We start from the raw sequence: 27,514 nt of genomic DNA on the forward strand, positions 1-27,514 counted from the left end.
CTGGGATTTTTCGATTTCAATTTTTTTCTAGGTTTGAATTTTTGGGATTAAATTTCTGGGTTTTTTTCGAAGCTTAATTATATTAATTGATTTTTTTTTGTTTTAATTGGTGCAGGTATGTTATTTAGATCTGAAATCGAAGAAGCAAGATACAAGAATATTGATTTAGATGTGAATGGGGTTTTTTTTATTTATATTGTAATTTATTTTAATATATATTATAATTTTTTTTTGTATTTATATGTTGTAATCGAACTATTTTATTGATCTATATTGTATTTTTTTTAATTATATATTGTAAATTTTCGATGATATTGATTGATATTTGCTTTATATTTTGATGTTGTTATTTATTTTAGTCTATTTAATTTTTAAGTGGAAAAAACAATATATATATATATATATATACACTTCCTCCGTTGTTTTATTATTGCACCACTTGCCTTTTTAGGAAGTTTCACAAATATTGCACCATTTCCTTTTTAGGAAAAAAATTATTTGTGTTCACACTACAAATACCCAACATACCCTTACTTTTTACACTTACTTTTTAGTTTATCAATATGTCACATGGGCAATTTTGTATTTTTACCTTTCTCTCTCTTTCTTTTTTCCACTATCAAAATATTTGCACCCAACCCCTATGGTGCAATAATAAAAAAAACGGAGGAAGTATATATTTTGGGCACTTTTGTCACCGGTGAACCAGTGCCAAAAACAAAGAAATAATTTTTTTTGGCCATTTTCGGCACCGGTTAACCGGTGCCAATTTTTGAGTTTTGGCACCGGTTTGAACCGGTGCCTTTTTAAACCACTTATTGGCACCCCCCACATTGGCACCGGTTCAAACCGGTGGCATTAAGGGGTTTTGAACCGGTGCCAATTTTGTTTTTTCACCTAGTGGCTAGTAGAGGCCGCACTAGGGCTAGAATAGCGATTCTCCTTTAAAGGGAACGTTATTTTAGTACCCTCGCTCTCGAACTCATTTCTGGTTTATGTAGACCAATTTGGGCATGGGTAAACTTACGATTCGTGCTAATTATCCCATGAACTCCACATGGGAGAAAAGCATGAACGAGGTTTATGAGTTTTCCTAAAACTCATTGGCGACTCTTACTTGTTTCTTACAAAAAAAGCGTGACGATAGAATTAATTTTAATTCAAGGTCCCCCAAACAGTCAGGAATTCAAATCCTAATACACCATAATAAGTGTAAAGTCCTAGGCTTTTAAATGGCCATGGTCATCTAAGGAAGGACCCCCTTACGATGGGATCACCCTCCTTACAGTGGCGACTCCACTGGGGACTTAGAGGTTACAAGATTAGTTCGTAGTTATGGTTCAAGGTTTCCAACACTAGGTTGCCTATGGATTGTAACGAGAGCTAACTTGGATAATCTCTAGTTAGAGAGCGAGACTCGAACACATAATATCTTCCTTTTTCACAAAAGTAAAAATCAAACAAGCAACATTGCATCATGCATAATCATAGCACAGTTTAACCATTGGGGATTGGCTCATTGACTAGGGGTTGCCAACATTAGGCTTCTATCCCAAAATCAATAACAATCATCCCACCCATATCGCCAACAAAATGTTGGGAGGGCTATGTCGTGGGTCAACACGTTGAATGATTGAATCGTGCATTGTCGTCCCTTAAGATATAGTACCTTTGGACACCCAAGCCTTGACCTTAGAATGACATTGTATGCTTTGACGGATCTTTTTATGTGCTTATGTGACTACATGAATATGTTCTTTGTGTCTAAACTAACTAATTCAAACTTGTTACCTAGAGATATAATAATAATAAAAAAAATCGCAAAAATTATGGTTCGCCAAAAAAAAAAAAAAAAAAATATTGTCGAACCTACCAAGTGGCACGCGCAACTGTCAAAGTTGCGCGCGCCCTCCTAGCGCAAGTTCAGAAGTTGCGCGCGGCACCTCCGCGCAACACTGTGTCTTACGCGCGCCCACTGTTCAACGTTGACTTTGACTCGTTATGAGAAATATCATACAGAGAAAACGATACTACCGCTTCAAGGTTAATCATTAAGTAGGTGCTAAAAATATCTCTTTGGTTAACAACGTTGTCTAACTTTTACTATGATCGTCTTTTTTTTGTTTTTTTTTTTTCAAAAAATCCAAAAACATGTTTTTATCGTTCCTTTTGCGTTTTCGCAAAAAAAAATTATTTTTTATCGTTCTTTTTTGCGTTATCGTTAAAAAATAAATAAAATAAAAATGTGGTAGATGCTACTCTTGATGATGCACTTTCCACCTTAGCGCAAGACGGAAAATTGCGCTCGATACTATTTTTTATTATGGTGATTCGTTTACGTACTTCATAATCAAACTAATGACATTACTTCTTATGAGGTTCGACATTAGAAGTTCGCATCCCTTAATAGGACGTCATCAATATGTTTATTCTTAAACGTGCCTATTTTCGTGTTCATCATGTTTTAGTTGTAATTGATCAACCTTGATTTAAGAGTATAATTTATTTACCTCTTCTATGGTTTAAAAAGAAAATCCCGAGAACCTTACTTGGGATGTTTGCCTCACACAACAAAAAGGGAAAAAATGATACAAAAAAAAAAAGAAAAAAAAATATATATTATAATTCTCAAAAAAAAAAAAAAAAAAAGAGAGAGAGAGAGAAGATAATGAATGATAAAACCGAGAAAATGATTTAATTATTTCTTGGATTTTACATTTGGAGGCCATCATTCTTTTTAAGCAAATAGTAAAATATTATCCTTTAAAGATGAGCAATATGAGAATCATAATTGAAAAAAATGATATAGAGCTCTATTGCAATCTAAGTGATCAACAAATACCATATTATATTTGATCATTTTAAGGAGTATGTTCGGGTTGATTAATATTTCTAAAATTTGATGAGCATTTTCAATCCAACTTTCTTGTATTTCTCTTCTACCTTTTTCGAAAACAATTCATTTAAAGTAAAATCCTTAGATGATTACCTTGTTGAAGTCAACACGAATCATGACATTCCATTAATGATTGTTCGTGAATTTTTTGACATTCTTCATCAACAAACTTGCTTAAAGTGAATTCGTATTACAAGGATTAAAAAAATAATAATAATAAAACAATCATTTTGACTTTGGTTCATTGTTTGAATGCTTGGTAGAAAAGGTTTAAGTGAACGCGCTCAATTTCTTGTGATACACATTACTAGATCATCTTCCATATTTGCATACTAGTCCAATCATGGGTGACAAAGCAACATTGGAGAAACTTAGAGAGGAACTCCAAAACCTAAAGGCCCTACGAGAAAAAGAAGCCCAAATGAAGGCTCATAAAAAAGCAGAAAAGGCTAAAATAAAAGCAGAAAAAGAAAAAGAAAACATTCTGGAAGAAAAAGCAAGAGCCGAAAGAGTAGAAGCCTTGGAGAAACTTGTCCTTCGAGCTAACTCAGGGAATAAGTACTTCAATTATGAGCTTGCACCACAACCTAGTGGCAAGACTCTCCCAGAAAAGTTCTTGACTACGGATTTGCCAACCTTTAAGGTCATAGACAATCCTAGGACTCACTTAATGAGCTTTATGGGAATTATGGCATTGAAAGGGGTTGAGTCAAGCTTATATGCATGTACTTTTCCTCTTTCATTGGACCCAACTGCTAGATCATGGTTTTATAACCTCGATGCAAAACAAACTTTCACTTGGAGTGACGTTGTTGTAGACACCCATTTGTGTCTCCCCAAAACCAAACCTAGTGATGAATACCTTTCACGTTGAATCATAATCGAATGAAGTGAAAGTGTGGAAAGTTTAGTGTTGCGGATAGTTTTAATTTCTTTTCTCTTTTCTCTGTTTTTGAAAACCTATTTTAAGAAAACAGCCAATCCAGTTTGTTTGGTCCATGATATGGGTCCAATAATGGTGTAGTTGGATAGGGCTTGAAAAGACCTTTCCAACGATATATTATGAGCCCAATTTCGATGAGTATTGAAGAAGTTATGGTCAATTTACCGAATTGGACCCGGTTTGAGCCTTATATGTGGCCCAATGATCTAGAGGAGGGCCTTATATAGATTTATCATTCCTAATGCAATTAGGAATGGTTTTAGTATTCTAGATTCTTCTAGAAGGTTCTTTTCATTCCTAATTCAATTAGCATTGATAAATTGACTTTTGTTGACTTTTAGAGTTTTAATCAGAATAAAAGAATGTTTTTGAGGAAAATACGATTTTATCCTCCTGTACGGCAATTTCTATCTGGTTTTAAGAAAACGCGTCAAAATCTTAGTCAGCGCCAAACGCTAGCATTAGCGCCTGACGCTAAGCTTGGCGCCTGGCGCTAGCGTTAGCGCCTGGCGCTAATCCCCGTTTTACGCGTCAGATCTCTGTTTTGATTTTTTTTTATCTTTTTGGCTGATTTTCTCTATAAATAGCTTCCTAAAAACCCCGTTTTCATTCACTAATTTTCACCAACTCTCATCAATATTCTCTTGATTACTCTCTCTCTCTCTCTTTTCTAAACTAGCCTTCTCTCAAATACAAAATTCCGCATTCATTAGATTTAGAAACACCTAGCCAAGTTTGAAGTTGCCTTCGCCCTAGGCGTGAAAGGTTTAATTTCTAAGGGTTTGGTCCCAAATCTTTATCTCTATTTTAATTATTTAATTGTTTTGTTTATCATTTTCCTTGAAGTTACTAACGCGTGTATTTTGTTATTAGAAAGAGATACGAGGCATCCAAGTAAGTACTTTAGTGGTTTAATTGATTTTATGATATAGAAATCATGCTTAGATTGTTATTTTAATTCCTAGTATCATTTCTAGGGTAACTTTAATATCAAGTATGATTAAAAGTATGATGCTTCCTATGTTCTTCCTAATATTTATGATTGTTAGTATCATGTTAGGATTAAAGATTTGATTTTTATTGCTTAGTGACATACTAGGGTTTGTTATTAATCTTGTTAGTATCATGCCTAGGATCTTGCTATTATTATGCTTTAACATATTCATGATTATTTTTATAATTGTTTTGATTATGATTATAACTTTATGATTATTATAATTATTATGATTATGTTGCTTGATGCTATTTTTATTGTTATTGCTTGATCACGCCTTTATGCATGTTTAAAGGGAATTGGTATTTGTAATCACGCCTAATAAGATAATTAATAATCTTGTTTAAGGTTAATTTGATTATAATTCAAGTGATCGCCAATAATAGTTTATTTGTGCATTAATATTCAACCAACATAGATAAACAGGTTTAGGGTTAAATCTATTGATTGCATGTTAGTCAAAAAACGCACATGAATACGATCAGAATAAAGTAGAGGCCTATTATTAGGGCAGATTCAATCTCTTTTAGGTTGGATTTGTACCTTCATCCCCGAACCCTATTTGGTTCAAGACCTTACGGAGTTGACGATCTCTTGGATCGTTAAGGGTGTAACCTTCACCTCGCGAACGGTTTACAAGTTCCTAAAACTTGTTGGCGACTCTTTTGCTCTATCTTCTTTCCCTTTGGACGCCACCGTAATTTAGTGTATGATCACAGTGGGGTTCAAGCTAGGGGATTAACGCTTGAAATATTCCCTACTGTTGTAAAAGCGTTTTTAACCCAAATTGAGATAACATTGAGCTCACAACTACCTTGCGCGATCTCGAATTGCTTAAGCAAGGGGAAGAAGGCTTCATTGACTTCTTTTCCAGGTGGCAAGCAAAGGTTTCTCTTATTCCACAAAGACCTCCGGATCATGAATTGTCCCAAAATTGTTAGACAATATGTCTCCACCATACAAGTGTCATTTACAATACCTTGGTTTAGATACATTTCAAAAAGTCTATACTGTGGGAATATAAATTGAAAGGGACTTGATAAACGAAACTATGAATAATATATATGGACTTGATTTTTAGAGAGGATTTCACCTACGTCGGAAACGGACAAAGCTTGAAGACGCAATCTTAAGAAGTTGTCAACAATTCAAAATGTACCACCCTAGGTCTTGTTTTGTTTCTTTCCTTTCCTTTGTTTTATTATGATAAACTAAGAGATTCATGTTGTCGAATCTACTTATTTTGTACTCTCATTAATTAATGAATACAAAAAATATTTTCAAGTACGTCGATCTTGTTCTCTTTTCAATCTCTTTATTGTTATTGAATTGAATTAAACAAAACGTATACATACAAACAGGCAATATCAAAAGGCATACATACTCAACACTTTAAGAATCTTGATGAGCTTTGGCTTACAAGATCGATCTATTGAATGAAAAGAGGCCCATCGTAGGCCCACAAAGAAAGGATATGATGATTTCACCAACACAGGAGGCAACTTGAAACTCCACAAATATAATCCCATGTTCTTAACCTTAGAGAAAATCCATCTTTTTGGCAGCCCTTTTGAGCCTCGTCAATTGAGCCTTAGTTATTCAACCTACACTATTCCATACCTTGGGATGGGAATGGTGCAAAGATACAAATAGGAAATTGGGGGAACAAAACATAAGAGGGGGACACAAAGTTAGTCTAAACCCAAAAAGGAAAGATCATATGCAAAAGAAAAAAAAAATCGTTCTAAACCCAAAACAAAACTAGTCAAAAAAAAGAGAGAGAAAAAGAGGGAAAAAAAAGAGAGAAGGCAAGGAAAAAACACCTATGTAGGAGTTATCACACAAAGAATAAAGGTTTTAATTTGAGAAGCACCAAAAGAAAGGGATTTTGGGAGTATACTCGAGCCTGTCCATTCTTCATAACCCCAAGCTTAGCCACGTTACAACCTTGGAAAGACCCTCCTTGAAGTAGACCCTAACCATTAACCAAAATCATCATACCATGAAAAAATGGCCAACCTTAGGCCTTTGCACATATGGATCTACTATTGAGTAGTCATGCCCATGTATAAAATGCATGAAGTGTTGAGTTATGGTTACAAAATCATATAAAAAAATCAAATTATATTGGATGATTTGATAGCCATTGGCTTGATGACACCAATTTAGTAAAGCAATCGAATCAAACTAAATTCTATGTTTTCCATATCTTTTTCCAAGAAAAATGAGATGACTATCACTTTAAAAAAAACAATCATCTTATTTTCTTTTAATAATAGGGCTATTTATTACCAGTGTAATTCAAGTTCTATATACATTGCCTAGAAAGAAAAAGAGTTAATACAATAAATTGATTTGATATATCGACAGCCTCGACGTCAACTTTAGATGTCTTTTACAACTCTTGAGCATTGGTCTTTTCACTTATCATGAGCAACTAATATGTCCGCCTGCGTGGGATATCTCCATCTTCTCTAAGCGAGGAACATTGATTGAACATGATCGCTACATGAAAAAAATGATCGTTATCGCTATCACACGTATACCTCACTGCCAAGTCATCACGATGATTCAAATATTAAGTCAATAATCCTTGATTTTCGAAAACATGTCTAATTTTCTTTCTTTATTCTTATATGGGAAAGTTGGATTCTCCTTCCTTTTTATACAAATCCGTCCTTTTTGTTCAATTCTTTTTTAGGGGGTAAGTTGGGATGATCCCTCCCATTTGGCAACTAAAATGCTCGAAAATAGTATAATTTTTTAGCTCTTTGCCTCAAATTGGGGGCTTAAAAAAGCCAGGAAATTCCCACTTCTCTTTATTTACAGATTTGAACATGCTATTTATGCTGCGAAATCAATGTCATGCAAAGCTTATTACGAACCATCTTAATAACTTTAAATGACAAAGGGAAGAATACCACTTCCTTTTATTTGAGCAAGATAATTAATTATGTTACTTGATCAAACAATTTATGATAAACATATGCAATATTCCGCAAATTGAAAATACAATTCTTCGGGCCTTAAATAAACATGAGAAAATCAAATGTCACTTGATCTTCTGTCTAATGTAACTTTACTTGTGGGTCGGTGTTTGGTCAGTGGGGTCAATTGGGGCGGATTGGTGCCTTTTTTCCATTTATTTTTTTTAAAACATATTTCACCTCACTGAATAATGTATGCTGCTAATTACTGTAATTATTTATCATCGAATTATCAGAATTCTTTTTGAAAACTAGTATCTTATCCTGTTAATTTTATCCTTACTATTCATGAATATACACTTAGTGCAGGATTCTGTAGATCTGGAGATCTATATGACACAAAAAATAAGTTAGTTATTAGAAGTAGCTAGCTCATTACTCTTCTATGGAAAGAGATAGTAGCTTCAACTATCTCCGTTTTCCGCCATTTAAATGACAAAAAAAATGTTAGGTCTAATTAGAAGAACCGCTAATGGTGTTTGCGGTTTTAATGTAGAGAACTGCTCTCACCGTCAGCGTTCTTTGTTGAACTAGATTTTTTTTAAAAAAAAAAAATAACGAAGCTTCCACCTATTCTGCGTGCACAACATGGCGGGAATAGTTTTTATACCAACACAAATAGGGAGTTAATGTGTATTTAAGCAACTTTTAAGGAAATCGTTCCTTTAATCTCTTCCTTAAATTGTGTGTCAAATGCTATGAGTCAAGTAAAAAAACAAGGAAGTACAAATATTATAGATCTAATCAAAATTGGAATGGTCTAATAAAATATCGGGTTTGTGTAAATTTTTTTGACAAAATTTTGAACCCAACTCGCTCCTCAGAAAAAAAAACCTGCCCTGATCTGATGATAGTGAGTTTGGACACATTTTTGGCCCATTGTCGGGCGTGGCCTGACCTAAGCACTGGCCTTAAATGGGTCATTTTTTTTTTTGAAGAAACGTTAGTCGGGTAATATATTAAATTAAATCAAGTTTTGCCAAAGTGAAAAACCTTGATGGAAATTATAAAGCCATACATAAGTTGATTCACTAACACTATATCTAGCCTCTTAATGTGCTAGAGTATTACCCACCCGATGAACATGACTACAATTAAAGCAACTAAAATTAGCTTTCATCTTCCTGATTTCAGCATAATATAGCATTAACGAAGAGTATCCCGGGAGCTCGTGGTTAATTTTGCACCACTAAATGGGTCTTTTTTTTTTTTTTTTTACCAAAACATTTCTTGTGTATTTATGATCACATCTAAATTCTAAATACTACCTCCGTTACATATTTTTTGCAACAATTTGACATAAAGTAGAGAGAAAAAATGTCTATCATTGCAAATAATATATAACGGAGGTAGTATTTGTTGGAAGTTCTTGATATAAAATAAGAGAATTGGGGAAAAAACAAGAGAGAGAGAGAAAACAAATGAAAGGGGAAAATCCCACATTGGATGGGGGGAAAGGTTTTTCCTTGTTTTTATATTGTAGTGTCTTAACACTACTTAGTTGAGTGAGTGGGAGGTAAGTGTTACTCCACACACGCGCGCGCGCGCCGAGTCGAGCCGGGCCGGGTCAGGTCGGGTCGGGCTCGGGCCTCGGGACTTGGGTCTTGGGGAATGCGCGGGCGTGGGTCCTTGTTATCTTTTTTGGAGAAATTTTATTTCCCTTTCTTTGTTAAACAGAATATTCTTTTTTGTCTGTTGGGATTATTCTTTTCTGACTATTGGAGTTACGGAATTAAATCAGTCATTAATCCCTTGATTGTAGCTGACTGATTAATTCCTTGTCTCATGCTTCTGTTGTTGACTGCTTGAATGAATCTGGTCGTTTTCTTAGCCAGATTCGTCCCTCATTTTACGTTTCATGTCTCCCTTCTACTGCCTATATATACTCATTACACAACACAATCAGTCATCTCTCTTCTCTAAAATTATCTAAACACGAGTTCTTTCTGTTCTGTTTTCTGGGCAAGTATTCTGAGTTCCAATCGAGTTTGTCAGTGCACATAAACTCCGGCGTCGTTCTTATCCTGGAGGGCGACCGCTTCTAGTCTACTGCACCGGGAGGTAGCGCGGAATCGCCTTTTAGGTTAGTGGTTCTCCACGACGCGGCTATTGTCACTTTGGTTCACGCAGCAAGAGATAAGTAATTTCTGTTTTATTGCTTAGTAGTATAACAATCTAAAAGACGATTATGGCTTCCAAGTTTCTGATTCCTGATATGTCTAAGTTAGAACCTCTTGATAGAAAGAATTATAAACGTTGGGCTGTTAGGATGCATTTTTATTTAGAGCAAATTGATGTTGCATATGTTCTTGATGATATTGTTGAACCTGATGATAAGGATAATTTGTCTGAAACTGATGTTAAGTTTGCTAAGGATGATAAAACCTGTAAGGGCATGTTGTTGCATTCTATATCAAATAGTCTGTTGGATATTTATATAGGTTTTTTTCATGCTAAGGATATTTGGGATGCTTTAGAGAAAAAATATGGGACTGATGATGCTGGTACTAAACGTTATTGTGTTAGTAAGTGGTTAAGTTTTCAAGTTGCTGATGATAAGCCTATTATTGATCAGATTCATGCTTATGAGAGTGTTTGTATTAATATGGCTGTTGAAGGTCTGTCTATTTGTGATACCACCCTTGCTATTGTTCTAATTGAGAAACTCCCTCCCTCTTGGAAGGATTTTCATAAACAACTCATGCACAAAAAGAAAGACCTAACCTTAGAGGAACTTGCTGCTCACCTCAAAATTGAGGAGGAAAACCGTATCAAAGACAAAACCCCTTCTATTTTTCCTTTCCCTTCCTCAGCCAAAGCCAATCTTGTTGAACCCAAACACAACAACCAGTCCAAAGCCAATAACAGTTCTCTTAAGCCAAAAGGGAAGGTTCAGAAGTACAAGTTTAAGGGTACTTGTTTTGAGTGTGGTTTGACTGGTCACAAGGCTAAGGATTGCAGGGTCAAGAAAAGGAACAATGGGAAAAGTCAAGCAAATCTTATTGAGGATTCTGACGTTATTGTTGTTGTTGTTTTAGAAGCTAACTTTACAGGTAATGCTGCTGAGTGGATTGTTGACACTGGAGCTAGCAGACACATCTGCGCCAACAAGGACATGTTCAGTAACTATGACAAGGTTGAAGGTGAAAATGTTTTCATGGGCAACTCAGCTTCTGCTTCTATCCAAGGCAAAGGGAAGATCGTTCTCACTCTCACTTCTGGAAAATTGCTTACTCTGACTAATGTTTTGCATGTTCCAGAAATGCGCAGGAATTTAATTTTTGGCAGTTTACTCATGAAAGCTGGACTGAATCTCTCTTTTGATTCTGATAGATTAGTTCTTACTCGCAATGGGGAATTTGTGGGAAAGGGCTTTTGTAATGGGGGGGGGGGGCTTTTTACTCTTGATGTTAAAATTGACACTATGAATATTAATGCTAGTACTTCTTCTGCTTATATTGCTGAGTCTATTGATTTATGGCATGCTAGATTAGGTCACGTTAATATTGATTCTATTAAAAGGCTTAAAAACTTAAATTTGATTCCAAGTTTTTCTAACACTGATTTTTCGAAATGTCAAATTTGTGTTGAAGCCAAATTTACAAAGAAGCCATTTAAATAAGTAGATAGATAGACTGAAGTACTAGAGCTTGAATTGTTCATAGTGACTTGGGTGATTTTAACAATCACGAAAGTAGAGGGGGTAAAAAGTATTACATTACTTTTGTTGACGATTGCTCACATTTTTGTATGGTTTATCTTCTCAGGTCTAAGGACGAAGCTGAGGAAATGTTCCTCTAATATAAAGCTGAGGTAGAAAACTAATTGGACAAAAAGATTAAGAGGGTTAGGAGTGACAGGGGTGGTGAGTACAGCCCTGACACTCTTAAGACATTTTGTGAGCAACTTGGCATTGTTCATGAGACAACAGCTCCCTATTCATCCAAACAAAACGGTATAGCTGAAAGGAAAAATAGAAATTTAAAGAATATGATGAATTATATGCTTATTAGTTCTGGGCTTCCTAATAACATGTGGGGGGAGGCTATTCTTTCTGCTTGTTATGTTTTGAACAGGGTTCCTCACAAGAAGCTTGACAAGACTCCATACGAAATATGGAAGGGTCGAACGCCAAATCTGAAATACTTGAAAGTGTGGGGGTGCCTAGCAAAAGTAGGCATACCTAGTTTCAAGAGGGATAAAATTGGTCCTAAAACTGTTGATGCTATTTTTATTGGCTATGCTCATCAAAGTGCAGCTTATTGTTTCTTTGTCAAAGGTACTAACAACACTTATGCAGGTGTCCATATCATTGAGGCTAGAGATGCTGAGTTCTTTGAGAACATTTTTCTTTGGAAAATATCTCCCTCTAATGATAGTGAATTAATTGATAGTAGTTCTGTTAGTTTACCTATTGCTAATTCTCCTATTATTAACAATGATTCTGTTTTGGAGCCAAGAAGAAGCAAAAGGGCAAGAAAGGAAAACAGTTTTGGTCCTGATTTTATTACTTCCTATTTATCTGAATCTTCCTTAATTGATGATGATTTTGTGCATATATTTGTTTTGGAAGATGATCCAAGAACCTATGATGAGGCAATGAGGTCAGTTGATGCTGTTTTTTGGAAAGAAGCAATTGATAGTGAATTACAATCAATTCTCAATAATAACACTTGTGAATTGGTTGAACTTCCTAGAGGTTGTAAGCCCATTACTTGTAAATGGATCTTTCGGAAAAAATTAAAGGCCGATGGATCCATAGACAAGTATAAGGCAAGGATAGTAGTAAGGGGTTTTACTCAAAAGTTTGGCATTGATTATTTTGATACTTACTCCCCTGTTACTAAAATTGCAACCATTAGGACTTTAATTGCTCTTGCTTGCATTTTTTATCTTGTTGTTCATCAAATGGATGTCAAAACTGCGTTTTTGAATGGTGACTTGGATGAGGAGATTTATATGGTCCAACCTGAAGGGTTTGTTGTTCCAGGCCAAGAGAACAAGGTTTGTAAGTTAGTCAAGTCATTGTATGGGCTTAAGCAAGCTCCAAATGGCATGACAAATTTGATAAGACTATGACTGGTAATGGTTTTCATGTTAATGAAGGTGACTCTTGTGTTTATTTTAAGCATGATAGTCATGGTTGTGTAATTATTTTTCTTTATGTGGATGATATGTTGATTTTTGGGACCGACTTGGATCGAGTAAATGAGACAAAATAGTTTTTGAGTTCGAATTTTGAAATGAAAGACATGGGTGAGGCAGATGTGATTTTGGGAGTAAAAATCAAAAGGACTCCAAAAGACATCTGTCTTAATCAGTCACACGATGTTGAAAAACTTCTTAAAAAGTTTGACTCATTTAATGTCGATCCAGTCAAGACTCCATATGACCCAAGTTTCCACCTAAAGAAAAATAATGGTGATCCAGTTAATCAGTCTAAGTATGCTAGAATTATTGGTAGTGTTATGTTTCTAATGAAATACACTAGACCTGACATTGCTTATTCTGTTAGTAGGTTGAGCAGGTACACTCATAACCCAAGAAGTGACCATTGGATTGCTCTTAGGAGGTTGCTTAGGTACCTTAAGGGTACTGCGGATTGGGGTTTGCACTACTCCAAATTTCCCGGAGTTTTGGAAGGTTTTTGTGATGCCAAGTGGGTATCCGATAATGATGAAGTGAACTCCACTAGTGGCTATGTCTTCACCCTTGGGGTGGAGCCGTATCTTGGAAATCTTGTAAGCAATCTTGTACTGCTATGTCTACTATGGAATTTGAGTTTATTGCTCTTAAATTGGCAGGTCATGAGGCAGAATGGTTGAGGAACATGCTTGCAGATATTCCACTGTGGGGGAAGCCAGCTCCTTCAGTTGCACTTCATTGTGATTCGCAAGCTGCTATTGTTGTTGCGCACAACCATGCCTATAATGGGAAGAAGAGACACATCCGTCTGAGGCATAAAGCCGACAGAAATTTGTTGTCTGAAGGGGTGATATCACTGGACTATGTTAAGTCCGAAAAGAACATTGCGGATCCGTTAACTAAAGGCCTATGTAAAAAACTAGTTTTGGAAACATCGGAAGAGATGGGGCTAAAGCCCGTTGTATGAATTGTGAAATAGAGAACTCCTACTCACCATGAGTTCAAAGGGGAACATTACATAATAATTCGGAAGCACATTTTTATTTTTATTGGACCATCTCTAGATGTTTGATGTGCTTAGCTACAAATGAGAAGGAGATTGAGCATATGGTTCTTAATGAACCCATATCCATATTTTTGGAGGTGTGTTGTAGCTCACACTTGATGGACTTCACCTACTTAGGTGTGGAAGTGTGGCCGCTTCCTATGAGTATTTCGTGGGCTTATACTCTAGAGCACCTATGAGCATCCAAGCTGGACGTATGGCCAGTATAATGCGTCACCTTTATTCGCGGAATTTCAGAATATTATACATGTTCAATTGTGTGGCTCAAAGTGACGGGTCCCTAACTCCCTATTGAGTTCAAGACGAAAGTCACTTGGTAGGTGAGGGATCATAGCTTGATGTCCACTATGTATTAATTCAAGTCGCGAGACATTGACACTTATGCAATTGTTTTGTTTTGCCCAGAATTCATCTTTTCCTTCCTTTCTTTTTCATATCTTCGAACCTGTGGGGGATTGTTGGAAGTTCTTGATATAAAATAAGAGAGTTGGGGAAAAAACAAGAGAGAGAGAGAAAACAAATGAAAGGGGAAAATCCCACATTGGTTGGGGGGAAAGGTTTTTCCTTGTTTTTATATTGTAGTGTCTTAACACTACTTAGTTGAGTGAGTGGGAGGTAAGTGTTACTCCACACACACGCACGCGCGCGCCGGGTTGGGTTGGGCTCGGGCCTTGGGACTTGGGTCTTGGGGAATGCGATGCGCGGGCGTGGGTCCTTGTTATCTTTTTGGAGAAATTTTATTTCCCTTTCTTTGTTAAACATAATATTCTTTTTTGTTTGTTGGGATTATTCTTTTCTGACTGTTGGAGTTACGGAATTAAATCAGTCATTAATCCCTTGATTGTAGCTGACTGATTAATTCCTTGTCTCATGCTTCTGTTGTTGACTGGTTGAATGAATCTGGTCGTTTTCTTAGCCAGATTCATCCCTTGTTTTACGTTTCATGTCTCCCTTCTACTGCCTATATATACTCATTGCTTTTCCCGGTCACAAACACACAACACAATTAGTCATTTCTCTTCTCTAAAATTATCTAAACACGAGTTCTTTCTGTTCTGTTTTCTGGGCAAGTATTTAGATGTAACACCCCCAAATCTCCCTCTACGTAAATACTATATTTTTACGTATAGAAATACCGTAGACATAGACTTGGGCGTATTACCGCCACGTGAAAACGTAAGGCTTAATTAATTACTCAAATTGCAGCGGAAAGATAACTAACTTTTATTAATAATATGAATAACCATAATTACTGTTTCAAAATAAACCAATAAAAACTTGTCCATATATAAATAAAACTAATTCCTATCTATGTGATCCCAATCCCGACTCTAGTATGTGCACGAACAACTTCACACCTGAAATCAAGACTGCTTACCAAAATGGTAAACAGAGCGAACCAAAACAAAAGGGAAGACAGATTAGCAAAAACGCTAAGTACGTATAAGTGCAAGGCATGTAAATACTTTTATTAGGCAAACATGCTTTCGAAATAACCATTTAAATTTAAACCTGTCACGAGTCATTTTCCAAAATTAAACTTTCCAAAAATAATTAAACCTTCCGAGGGTAGTAATATCCATCAATAAAAGCTTTCCAAACCAACAGATTTCCAATTTATAAACTTCTCAATTTTTGATATATTTCTAAACCAATTTTCACTAGTAGAAAAAACGCATTAGGAAGCGGTTCAAACCCGGTCTAAGGCACCGGTTTGAACCGCTGCCTATTTGAGGGGTGCCAAAAACCCCCTATTTGGCACCGGTTCAAAACCGGTGCCATAGGGTTTAATAGGCACCGGTTAACCGGTGCCATAGGGTAGAATAGGCACCGGTTAACCGGTGCCTAATACTGCTCTCTCGCCATTTTTTTTTGGGTGGTGGATAGTTTAGGCACCGGTTCCTGCCTAACCGGTGCCTTTTGTATAATTTTTTTTTTTTCGTTTTTTTTTTTTCAATCGTGCAATAATATTTAAAAAAAAAAACCTGCAATAATAATACCCTGTAATTCCAGCAATTATATTAAATATAATAATTAATAATTTTATTATTATAATAACTAATAATAATATTATTAATTATTATATACAAAAATAATATTAGATACAAGAATTCAATTATATATATATATAGATATAAATATTCCCAAACGCAATACAAAAAAAAAAAAAAAGTTGCTTACATATACAAATAATAGTAAGTACACATATATAATGAATAATAAGTTATATATAGTTCAAAAGTTAACATAAATAATTTACAATTACAATGCATGCCATTTACATGTTGAAGGTGATGAAAGACGCCAACATGTCACGAACTTCATTAAGCTCCTTGATTGTCAACAGACCATCCTTTTGGACCTTGCAAAACTTGAAATACAAAAACATTATTGTAAAAATAATTAATTAGGCAAAAAATATGTATTTTATCAAATATTACCTATACGACTTCTATATAGCCCATTTACTACATTACTTATCAAATGAACTATTTCTTTCTCATAACATTTCAATATTGGATAGTTGTATGTGTGTAAGCCCTAAAATTGTATAGGAGAGCATTTTATTAAGGTTTATGACGGTTTTTACCCAAAATGGCCCGAATATGGCCTATATGACCTTACTTTGCCCATTTCCTACATTTCTTATTAAATGAACTTTATTTATCTCATAACATGTCAATATTATCTAGTTATAGGTGTATAAGGAAAGAAATCACATTAAAAGAGCATATTAACACAAAATGGCCCTAATATGGCCCATATGACTTCTATTCAACCCATTTTCTACCTTTCTTGTGAAATAGCCTTTTTGTTTCTCATAACATGTCATTGTTGGATAATATTAGGTGTCTAAGGCTAGAAATCACATCAATATAGCATTTCAAGAAGTTTAACAACGCATTTTACTCAACATGGCCCAAATAGGGCTTATATGACTTCTATGTAGCCCATTTTCTACATTACTTATCAAATGAACTATTTATTTCTCATAACATGTCAATGTTGGGTAGGTGTATGTGTGTAAGCCCTAAAATTTTATAGGAGAGCATTTTATTAAGGTTTACGACGCTTTTTACTCAAAATGGCCCGAATATGGCCTATATGACCTTACTTTGCCCATTTCCTACATTTCTTATTAAATGAACTTTATTTATCTCATAACATGTCAATATTATCTAGTTATATGTGTATAAGGAAAGAAATCACATCAAAAGAGCATATTAACACAAAATGGCCCTAACATGGCCCATATGACTTCTATTCAGCCCATTTTCTACCTTTCTTGTGAAATAGCTTTTTTGTTTCTCATAACATGCCATTGTTGGGTAATATTAAGTGTCTAAGGCGTGAAATCACATCAATATAGCATTTCAAGAAGTTTTAGGACTTACCTCATCAAGCTGTTGAGTGTCCGTACAATGAGTCACAATGTCAAACATGAATCTCATCACATACAAAGCACAATCAAGTCCATTCTCTTGTTGTGCGCACTAGCATATGACAAACAAATCACATCAGTGAAACATGCAAAGGAAATGAGCAAATATTTACTACCATAGAACAAGTTTGATCAACTTAATATTCAATGCTGGTATTCAATCTCTTCTACATCACTACTCTACAAGACTCTCTATGACATTCATACAATCTCATCTCATCAATGCCAAATCCACACTACCATACACATATCAAACACAGAAGCCCTTGGGAGATTTTAGCATTGTACAAAAACAGAATCATTATCAGCTCAATATCACCCAAAAAAAAAAACTACCAAGGGTCTATTCCGATTTACTGAAAACAACTGAACTGATTGGGGCAGCAAATATAGGGGAAAAACTTGAACAAGGCAGGATACCCTCTAGCTTACTTTTCTCAAAATATGCAGTATTCATTAAGTCATCTTGATATTTCTCAATAGATATATACAAAAATTTTAGTTGAAAAAAAAAATATATGTATTTCCAATAGCATTCATATAGCATGCATTCAACTAGCAGTATGATTCACTAGTATTCCACCATCCTCATTCAGAAAATTCATCAAACAGTTGGTAGGCAATCTAATCCCAGCATAAAACTCAATAAATCTCTCAATTACAAATTGCATTAGCCCATCAATCCAACAAAGCATAAAATTTCTCCAAACAGCACAAAAATCCCAAAAAAAAAATGGAAAGAAAAAGAATTACCATAGTCAGTTAGCCGCCACCATAAGCTTTGGTATAAGAATAAATTTGGCTTCAATATTGAGCAAATTGAACTGAAACCCTAACACTTGAGCAAATAACAACGAAATTCAAACTCACACAAAAACAGCAAACCCTAAACTCTAAATTCAATTTAACATACGCCGATAATCAAACGAATTACAACCAAAACAGCACACATAACAACAATTCAAAAGAAATAACAACTAGATTTGAAATCTGAAACCCTAAATCTAACAAAAATCAATAATCAAACAAATTACTACCAAAATCAGCACAGGGATTAGCAATTCAAAGCGAGACTGTAATGTTCATAGATTCAGATCCAGAAATTACCGGCTTAACTATTGTTAACATCAACAGTACCGAGCTACCAAGCAACCTTCAGCAAGAATTCAGAAACATTGGAGGTCCAAGTAACGTCGGCGTGGAGGGGGTTGAGCTGAGGGGAGAAAGAGAATGGCAGGGGAGAAGAGAATGGCAGGGGAGAAAGAGAAGGCCAGGGGTGGCGGCGGTGATGGTGGCCGGCGACTGTTGCGGCGGTGAGGTGAGGGGTTTCGTAGGTGAGGTGAGGGGTTTAGAGAATGGAACAGTGAAGAAGATAATTTTGAACAGCGAAAATGAAAAGAAAGAGAAAGAGAAGGAAGAATAAGGAAGAAAGAAGACGCGGTTTTTTTTTTTCAAATGAGGCACCGGTTCATTTGGCACCGGTTCAAACCGGTGCCTTTTACATTTTTGGCACCGGTTTGAATTGAACCGGTGCCTTTTCCCTTTGTTTAAAATCCCGCCCAATTTTGGGCCGGTTTTTGGCACCGGTTTGGGCTGAACCGGTGCCATATGGGGGGTGCCAAATGCAATTTTTCTACTAGTGTTTCCTCACCTAAGTGTGCACACCCCCAAGCAAGTTATACTATACTCGAGGAAAGACCAGATCATACAAAGCTCATGGTCTTACTTAACCAGTCCCGGGTAGAGGGACAATTAAAATATCAAATACTCAGGCTCATAATGAGCTACAAATTAATTAAACCAAGTGATTTATAAATCAAACAACTTTTATTAAATCGATCAACACTTTTAGAGATCAAACCTTCAAATCATAAAATTATATACTTTAACTTGTCATGAAAATTGTTAACTTAAATATTCATACGCAACATTTATTCAAACAATCATTAAAACAAACATTATACAAAACACGCATTCAAAAATTGTATAAAGGACCTAGCCACCTATACGTACCTTGATCACGAGAACAAAAAGGTACGACTACTAAGCTTGACCACGATCAAGAGACTCCTCCTACACAAATAAAATAACCTTAATTAATATAGGGTTAACAAAATAACACAAAACCAAAAACATCATTCTATTGTGCATGAACTACCTAAATATTAACCTTTATCAAAATAGTGCTATTAGTATAGTTGGGTGGTCGTTGGTGGCGGAAGAGGTGGTTGTTCGGTGGCAACAACTTGGTTATGAGTTGCAGAGTTTATTTAAGCTAGATAGAGTAAGAAGAAGGGGTGATGAGATAGAGAGTAGAGAAGAGAATTTCTGATTTGGTGTGAATAAGTGGGAAGAATTAAGGGTCTATTTATAGTGTTTAAGGGGTAGTAAGATAGAGTTAAAGGAGGATTGAGATTAACATGGGAACATGATAAATGTAAGTTTGTTAAATGAATATGAGTGAAATTTAGTCTAGGTTAATTCATGTAAAAAAAATCCAACGGAAAAGATTAGAGATGAAATTAAGATAGATGCAAATTTGGTTAAGGAAGGTAGAAGGTAAAGTAAGATAAATTAAAAGATTAAATGCTTAAAGTTAAATTGGATAAAGCTAAGCCATGATAAAAACAACTAGGCCTCAACAAAACTCACGGCCATTTTGTGTTTTTTGTGTTTTTTTTTTTTTTTTAATAAAAAAAACAAAAATCATATATAATAAATATAATAATTGAATTTGATGATTAAATCAAGTTATTATATAAAATATAGATAATATCAAAACTAAGATTAGTTATAATTCATGAGATAATAATTAAGATAAGGTTGTTAAGTATTGTTAAGGTAAAATCCGGAAAAATAATATATTTTTTTAAATAAATAGTGTACAACGTTAACTAACAAATTATGGACCGACCAAGATCATAATTTATTTAATTATTCTAAATAATTAGAGAAATTACTAAAATAATTAAGAAAATCTTTCAAAAAAATTAGGGGTATTACATTTGAGTTCCAGTCGGGTTTGTGATTGCACATAAACTCCGGCGCCGTGTTTATCCTGGAGGGCGACCACTTCTAGTCTACTGCACCGGGAGGTAGCGCAAAATCGTCTTTTAGGTCAGTGGTTCTCCACGACGCGGCTATTGTCACTTTGGTTCACGCATCAAGAAATAAGTAATTTCTGTTTTATTGTTTAGTAGTATAACAGTATTATTACGAGTGACGGAGTGAGTATATCGAGAGATAACATGAAACATCTTTAATGTACAATATAGAACAATAGAAATGGTAAAACCCCTATCAAGGCTATCATCATAAACATAAATGTCGGTTCATCGAGTCTCTAAATGAGTTAAATACAATCTAAAATTTACTCAACCCAATATAGATAATTGGACCCTAATATTGACTTAAACGTAAGTTCAGACGTTAAGTTCCGGTATGGTAGCAGTAACACACGGTTTAACGTTTTAACTTAAAACTTGCAACAAATATAAAAACGCCATTTTCACAACCGTTGACGGTGACAATTATTTGTTTGAACCAAAATCAGAAGAGAAGTGCGGTGGGGTGAGGGTCGCATGGGCTGTGGGACCCCTACTGGATCTGCATCTGCCTTCTTTTCCCATGTTCATGTGATCCGGTTGGAACTAATTTATCAATAATTTCTTTTTTTAAAAAACAAAAACTATTTTAATTTTTGTTGAACTTTTAAGTGGAGTACTGCAAATCTACAATACTACATTCATTGACGGAGTACTTTTTGTATCTTATTTTACTATGTACTCCCTCCGTCTTATAATACGTGTGATATTGGACTATTTTTCATTATTCTTGTACTAATTTTAAATATAATTTTTTATTTACATAATAAAAATATATTTTATTATAAATATGTTGTTAAAATTGTTTTAATATAAAGTTTCATAATATAATTTAATAATTTTCATTAATATTTAACTGTATTAAAATAAAGTCAAATTAGTGCATTGATATGTGAATAATGTTTGACCGTGCCATGTATTATAAGACTAAGAAAGTATGACGATTCGACTTTTATGTGTGTTTCCCGTGAAGCTGGTTAGACCGTGTGACTGTTTATATAAAACAAATTAACCTCAACAACACTTTTAGAGTAGCCTAATTATATTGACATATTAACCCCTTATTATAATTATCTTAACACAAATCGAATTCTCTATGATGGCTGACCAAGCGTATAAAAGTTTGTGTTTATATATCATATTTCTATAGACATTTTAGTGATTGATATATAAGATAAAATACGAGTTATAAAAAATACTTGTATTTATGGCTGTATTAAACAACACAACTGTAAAAGTCAAACTGTTGCAAACAAAACATAGCAAGAAAAGTATATAAAATTAAGTTTATACTCCGTATTAATTTTAAAAAATAAAATAAAAAAAGAGACTTCAACATCAAGACAACTTAGAAGAGTGGTGAAGGCAAATTGGTACTAGTCCAAAAAAAAAAAAATACAGCTAGCAATTATATCAACTCACTCGTATTTTGAGTAGAAAGGAAGAAACACACCTACCTTCCCTTTTCCCCACTGCACTCCCTCTACCTCTACCTTACTTCCTTTCTTTTTATTTTCTTTCATCTATTTTACTTCAACTCCGTACCTTTTTCTTTACAATCCTCATTCTCTCTTTTCTCCATCTTCTCTAAACTATACACTACTACTAGTCTCTCATTACTACAACTCCACAACTTCATAAGGTCAGTAATTTTAATTTCATTTTTAATTCAAATTCATATTTTTGAGTTTAGAGTTTTGAATTTTTAATTTACATTTGCATACTGTCGGTGAATTTGTCACCCATTGTTTTCTATATTCAAATTTTCAAAATAATTGTCGACAATTTGCAAATTCATTGCCCAAAATTGGGGTATTTTTCCAATTTCTAGGACATTACTACATTGTTTGTTTTTTTTTTTTTTTTTTTTTAGTAATTCTAATTACTTAAATTAATTTGTTAATTCTTTTCTTATTTTTGCAGGAATTTTATTCAATTTGAGGTGCTTTAGCTGCAATTTTGCTAAGAAGACGAACAAATTCATAAAGGTTCGCAAAATTTTTCTTCTCTTTTTAATTTTTGGAATAAAATGCTACGAGTAGTGATTAATTTTTTATTTTTTATTTTAAATAAAACTGTTGAATTTCTGAATTTTGAATTTTTTTTGATAATAGAGGTTGGAATATTAAGAGACAGCGAAAAAGAAAATGTAGTCCGTAAAAAGATGTTAACGCTCGGGATAAAATCATGGGGACCAGCTTGCTCTTAGCGTGCATTTTCCCTCTTTTGTCTCACATTATATGTACTCTTCTTTTAAATTGTCGGTACTCCCTCGGTTTTTAATTGTTGTGTGGGTTTTTAAAGACTGAGAATCCATTAATTTTCTTCATTAAGAAGAAAAACACTGCATTTGAGTTTTGTTAAACGGTTCCATATATTATTTGAAAATGTATTATTGAGTGAATGAGCAAATAATTAGGAACTGAAGGAGTCATGTGACGGGTTTAAGAGTCAACATTGTCTAGACGAGTGTACATGTCTTAACGGGGAATTTTTTTTGTCTTTGTTTTTTTTTTTTTTTTTTTAATTACTTTTCCAATTAAAAATTGGAAAATGCTATACATAGCCCTAAGGGCTACATATAAGCATTTAATTTACTCTTGAAAATTGTTTAAATTTAGAAAATCATGACAAAAACACACTAATTACACCGATCTGCGCGTGTTTTTGTCGTGAATTCCTAACTTTATACATTTTTCAAGAGTAAATTCAATGCTTATATATAGCCCTTAGGGCTATGTATAGCATTACCCTTAAAAATTTAAAAGAAAAAAAAATCCAAAATGACTAACGTGCGCCACTAGTGGTGACACGCTAGACGAAATGATTAATTTCATTGGCTACTTATACGTCACTAACGCCAATCTCATTGGTTCAGTAAACGTATATGGCGCACTTTAGAATTTGCTTTATTTATGTTTTTTCGTGAACTTTAATAAAAATAAACTGCTACTAACATTAAATTTCACATTTATTTTGAATTTTACAGAAGAATAGCAAGAGAAACTAAAGACTAAAGACGAGGAGAAAAAGAATAGATAAATAATTAAATAAAAAGAAAATGAGCGGGATTACAATGATAGAGGAAATTGACAGTGGAAATTTCTTCGACCAAATTGATGACCTTCTTGAGTTCCCAAACGACGACGTTGAGAAAGGTTTGGGTGATAATGGTGTTGCAATTAACCAGTACAATAATTTTCCGCCGGTTTTTTGGTCGGACAATTCACCGGTTTTCTCCGCCTCCCACAGTAACACAGCGTCTGACCTCTCCGCTGAACTCTCTGTTCCTGTGAGTGTCCCTTCTCTCACAAATTTTTATATTTTTAATTTTTCATAAATTAACCTTTTTTATCACGGAGTATAATATTTTTTTAATTACTGTATTTCGTTACGTTCCGCGCTATAGTAAAATATATTGCACATATCGGGGATTTTCGTAGAATATTCATGGACTTGTACTCTGTATTATTTTGGAATAATTCACTTAATAAAAGTGTAAAACTAATTTTTAAATTTTACATAATATTACAGTACATACTAAACTTTATGTTGTGCATATATATACTACAGAATAATTTGCTGAAGTGCATATATTTTGCTGAAGTGCATCATGTACTACCTCCGTTACATATTATTTGCAACGATTAGACATTTTTCTTCTCTACTTTATGTCAAATCGTTGCAAATAATATGTATCTGAGGTAGTATTAATATTTATAGAATAATATATAATTTATATGAAATAACATTTAACCTGCAATCCCATCATCTAAATTATTTCATCCACAATCACATCATCTAAATTATTTAATGGATTTTTTTTGACACAAAATTATTTAATGGATTAATGGTAAAGGTTAGTAATGAAAAAAAAAACCTAATATTTATTTTTACAATCCCATAATCTTAAAATATATATATTTATTCTTTATTCTTTATGTGATTTTGTATGAATTACATTATTTTATAAATACTCGTATTAAGATTAATTATTGCACATTAACTTTGAATTATATAAAATATAATTAAAGTGACAATGGTTAGAGTATTTAGTATAATCACGTGGTAGGAGGATATTTTGAAATTATAATATTGTACATCATGTGAGGTGCTATTCCACCGACAGCATTATTTTCAATTTAGCTGTCATTTAGTGGTGTTTTGTTTTTGTTTACCACAGTATTTCACATCAAAGGGTTATGGTGCCAGCTGGCAATTTGTATTTTTTGATTCTTATTAAAATTTTAAATAATTATACTGTCAACTCTGCCACAACTTTGCCGCCACGAAATTACTTAAAGACGTGGGGAATATAACATGGTAACATGAACACATTTATCACTTAAACTCATCATTGAATTAGCGAATAAAGAAAAGGGATATGTTGTGTTTGTGCAGAAGAAAATAAATATATTGATAATTATTAAGTTAGTTGTGATCATGACCCGTTAATACTAGTCCACAAGTAAGTGCATAGTGTTTAAGTAAAGGTTACTACTTTCACGTTTGAATTTGACTATGATTATATGAAACTAAAGTTTAAAGTTTTAATGACTAAATATCAGCTGAGTAAAAAAAATCACATAAAATTGTAGTTTGCATTGTAGAATATACCACTATTGTATGGGATATCTTTTCTTTAGGTTCCATTCTTAATTTGAAAAGATGAAAGGAAAGTTGGAAACACAAAATTGATGATTGACAATGGACAGGAAAAAGAAATGTTTTCTTTTTAAGAAAGGTACTCTAGTTTTGTTTCTAGTTTGATGGTGGTTGTGTCACTAAATAGTCTAGAACAATATTTAGAGATGGAGGGAGTAGTTGAAGGTTGTTCTCAATTGAGAATCAAATAAATTGATTTATGTAAGGCATTGGTTTGAAGTGTTGGAACAAGGTTTGCTCCGAAGTATTGCCATTTGGAAAAAAGTTGTATGTAGTACGGAGTATAGTTTTATCGGCAGAGTAGATATTTGTTTTAAATTTTTAACACTTTCCTTTAGGGCTAACAACGAAAATTATTGGGTTGTAAGGGGCCTGGTCTTCACCAGCTCCCATGTGGATTCACCAAGGAAATCCAGCTAATTGTCTAAAAAGTTAAACAACCAATCTTTCAAAAAAAAAAAAGTTAACCAATATTCTTTTAAGTATTAACTAAATATTAATAAGATAACTAATTGAGGTAGGACATCAGAAATTTACACTGCTTGTTTGCTTGATTACATTACTGAGTTCTGTTTTGTATGTTGGTAAAGTTGTAATTCAGCGTTTGAATTCTACGGTATAATTTAAGCAATCATTGGCTTTGGGTTTCTGCTAACTCACTTGTTAAAGTTTGTCATATTTTTTTGTTGATGCATCATAGCTTCATGGGTTTAATCTGCAATTGCAGTTCTTGTCAATCTTTGTAGTGTTATCTCAAATTGTAAAACTAATGGTTCTCTTACTTATGATGCAGTATGAGGACATTGTTCAGCTTGAGTGGCTGTCGAACTTTGTTGAAGATTCCTTTGCTGGTTCAGGCCTGACAGTCGAAAAAAGTCAGTCAACTTCATATACTAAGGACTCCTCCCGTAATCAGTTCCAAACTTCCAGTCCTATTTCGGTCCTTGAGAGCAGCAGCACTTGCTCTAGAGGAAAAACTCTCCCTGTCAGTCATGAAAAACGTGCTCGCAGCAAGCGACCTCGTCCTGCTACTTTCAACCCTCGTGCTCACCTCATTTCACCGACACCCTCCATTTCCAAAACACCTCGGCTATTGTTTGCCCCCAGTGCGTCGTTGTCTAAGTCAGAGAATTTTGATGACTCTCGTCCCCTAAAGAAGAAAAAGAAGATCAAGATTCTACCTCCCTCAGGCAGAATAAGTCACAATCAAAATGATAATCCTAATGCTAACACCGCATCACAGGCATTAAGGAAGTGCATGCATTGCGAGATTACAAAAACACCACAATGGAGAGCTGGGCCAATGGGGCCAAAAACCCTTTGCAATGCATGTGGCGTCCGTTACAAGTCAGGTCGTCTCTACCCTGAGTATCGCCCTGCAGCAAGCCCAACTTTCGTCCCATCCTTGCACTCTAATTCTCACAAGAAAGTCCTTGAGATGAGGACCAAGACCCCTGATGAGAATCCTGCAAGAATCTCCCAGGAGCATGAGTTTATACCAAAAAGCGGTCTCCCCCCAGCATATATCTGATCAAGGAGGTAGAGATCACAGCGTTATTTGCTTGCTGGAATGGTTGCGTTCTCCTGCCAGCGTCGCATTTGAGTGTCATTTGTTATTGTTTCTCAATTATTATTGCTACATATATCTTGGTTCATTGGTTTTTTTGTGCAGAGGGGGGCGGTGTTATAAAAAATAGCAGCAATAGATGTGTAGGTGTAGCTAATTTTTAGCCTAAAATTAGTCGAGATTAAGATAAGGGGGGAAAGAGAAGCTGAGAGATCAGCAAATACAGAGTTTGTAGACCTAAGATGTTTAGATGTAGCTAATTTTTATTTAGTTTACAAGGTCATTAGGTAATACTTAGTATGAGTCTGTTTTACTTTCCCATTGTATTGATCCTCTTTTTTTTTTTTTTTTTTTTTACTTTCAAATTCTTTTTACAGTTAGTTTGTCAGGCAGGAAATTTCTGAAATGAAGTTCTTTTTTACCTATGAAGTTACCCTGATTAATTATTCTTTATTGCTGTTTGTTCTTTCATGATTACTGAGTTTTGACTTATATCTTCTTCAATAGCTGCATTCCTTCAAAGACAATTCACAATCTCTACTATATTATATCTCCCTTCTAATGTGGAATGTCGCGATAGCTAAGACATTTTAATTGTCTTATGCACGACGATTATCATTTTCGATCATTTGATAGGTGGTTCACCAGGACTATTCTGTCATGATGACTGAGTAATGATTTTCATCCTCTTTAGAAGTTACATTC

The 27,514-nt window shown here is 34.4% G+C and overlaps 1 protein-coding gene across 2 annotated transcripts; it reads left to right on the forward strand.

Moving 5' to 3' along the window:
• Positions 1–22,007: 22,007 nt before the first annotated feature.
• Positions 22,008–27,156, forward strand: LOC145623807 (GATA transcription factor 8-like). Of its 2 annotated transcripts, XM_081676675.1 has the most exons (5): positions 22,008–22,219; positions 22,501–22,565; positions 22,692–22,819; positions 23,567–23,869; positions 26,036–27,156. In XM_081676675.1, exons 4-5 carry the CDS (start codon positions 23,639–23,641, stop codon positions 26,771–26,773), a joined length of 969 nt encoding a protein of 322 aa, XP_081532801.1. In that variant the 5' UTR covers positions 22,008–22,219; positions 22,501–22,565; positions 22,692–22,819; positions 23,567–23,638; the 3' UTR covers positions 26,774–27,156. The 2 variants fall into 2 exon arrangements, with proteins under 2 accessions (XP_081532801.1, XP_081532800.1); XM_081676674.1 differs by lacking the exon at positions 22,692–22,819.
• The last annotated feature ends 358 nt before the right edge of the window (positions 27,157–27,514 follow it).

The sequence above is a fragment of the Chenopodium album genome, chromosome 3 (assembly GCF_948465745.1).
Source record: "Chenopodium album chromosome 3, dcCheAlbu1.1, whole genome shotgun sequence".
NCBI classification, from domain to species: Eukaryota; Viridiplantae; Streptophyta; class Magnoliopsida; order Caryophyllales; family Amaranthaceae; genus Chenopodium; species Chenopodium album.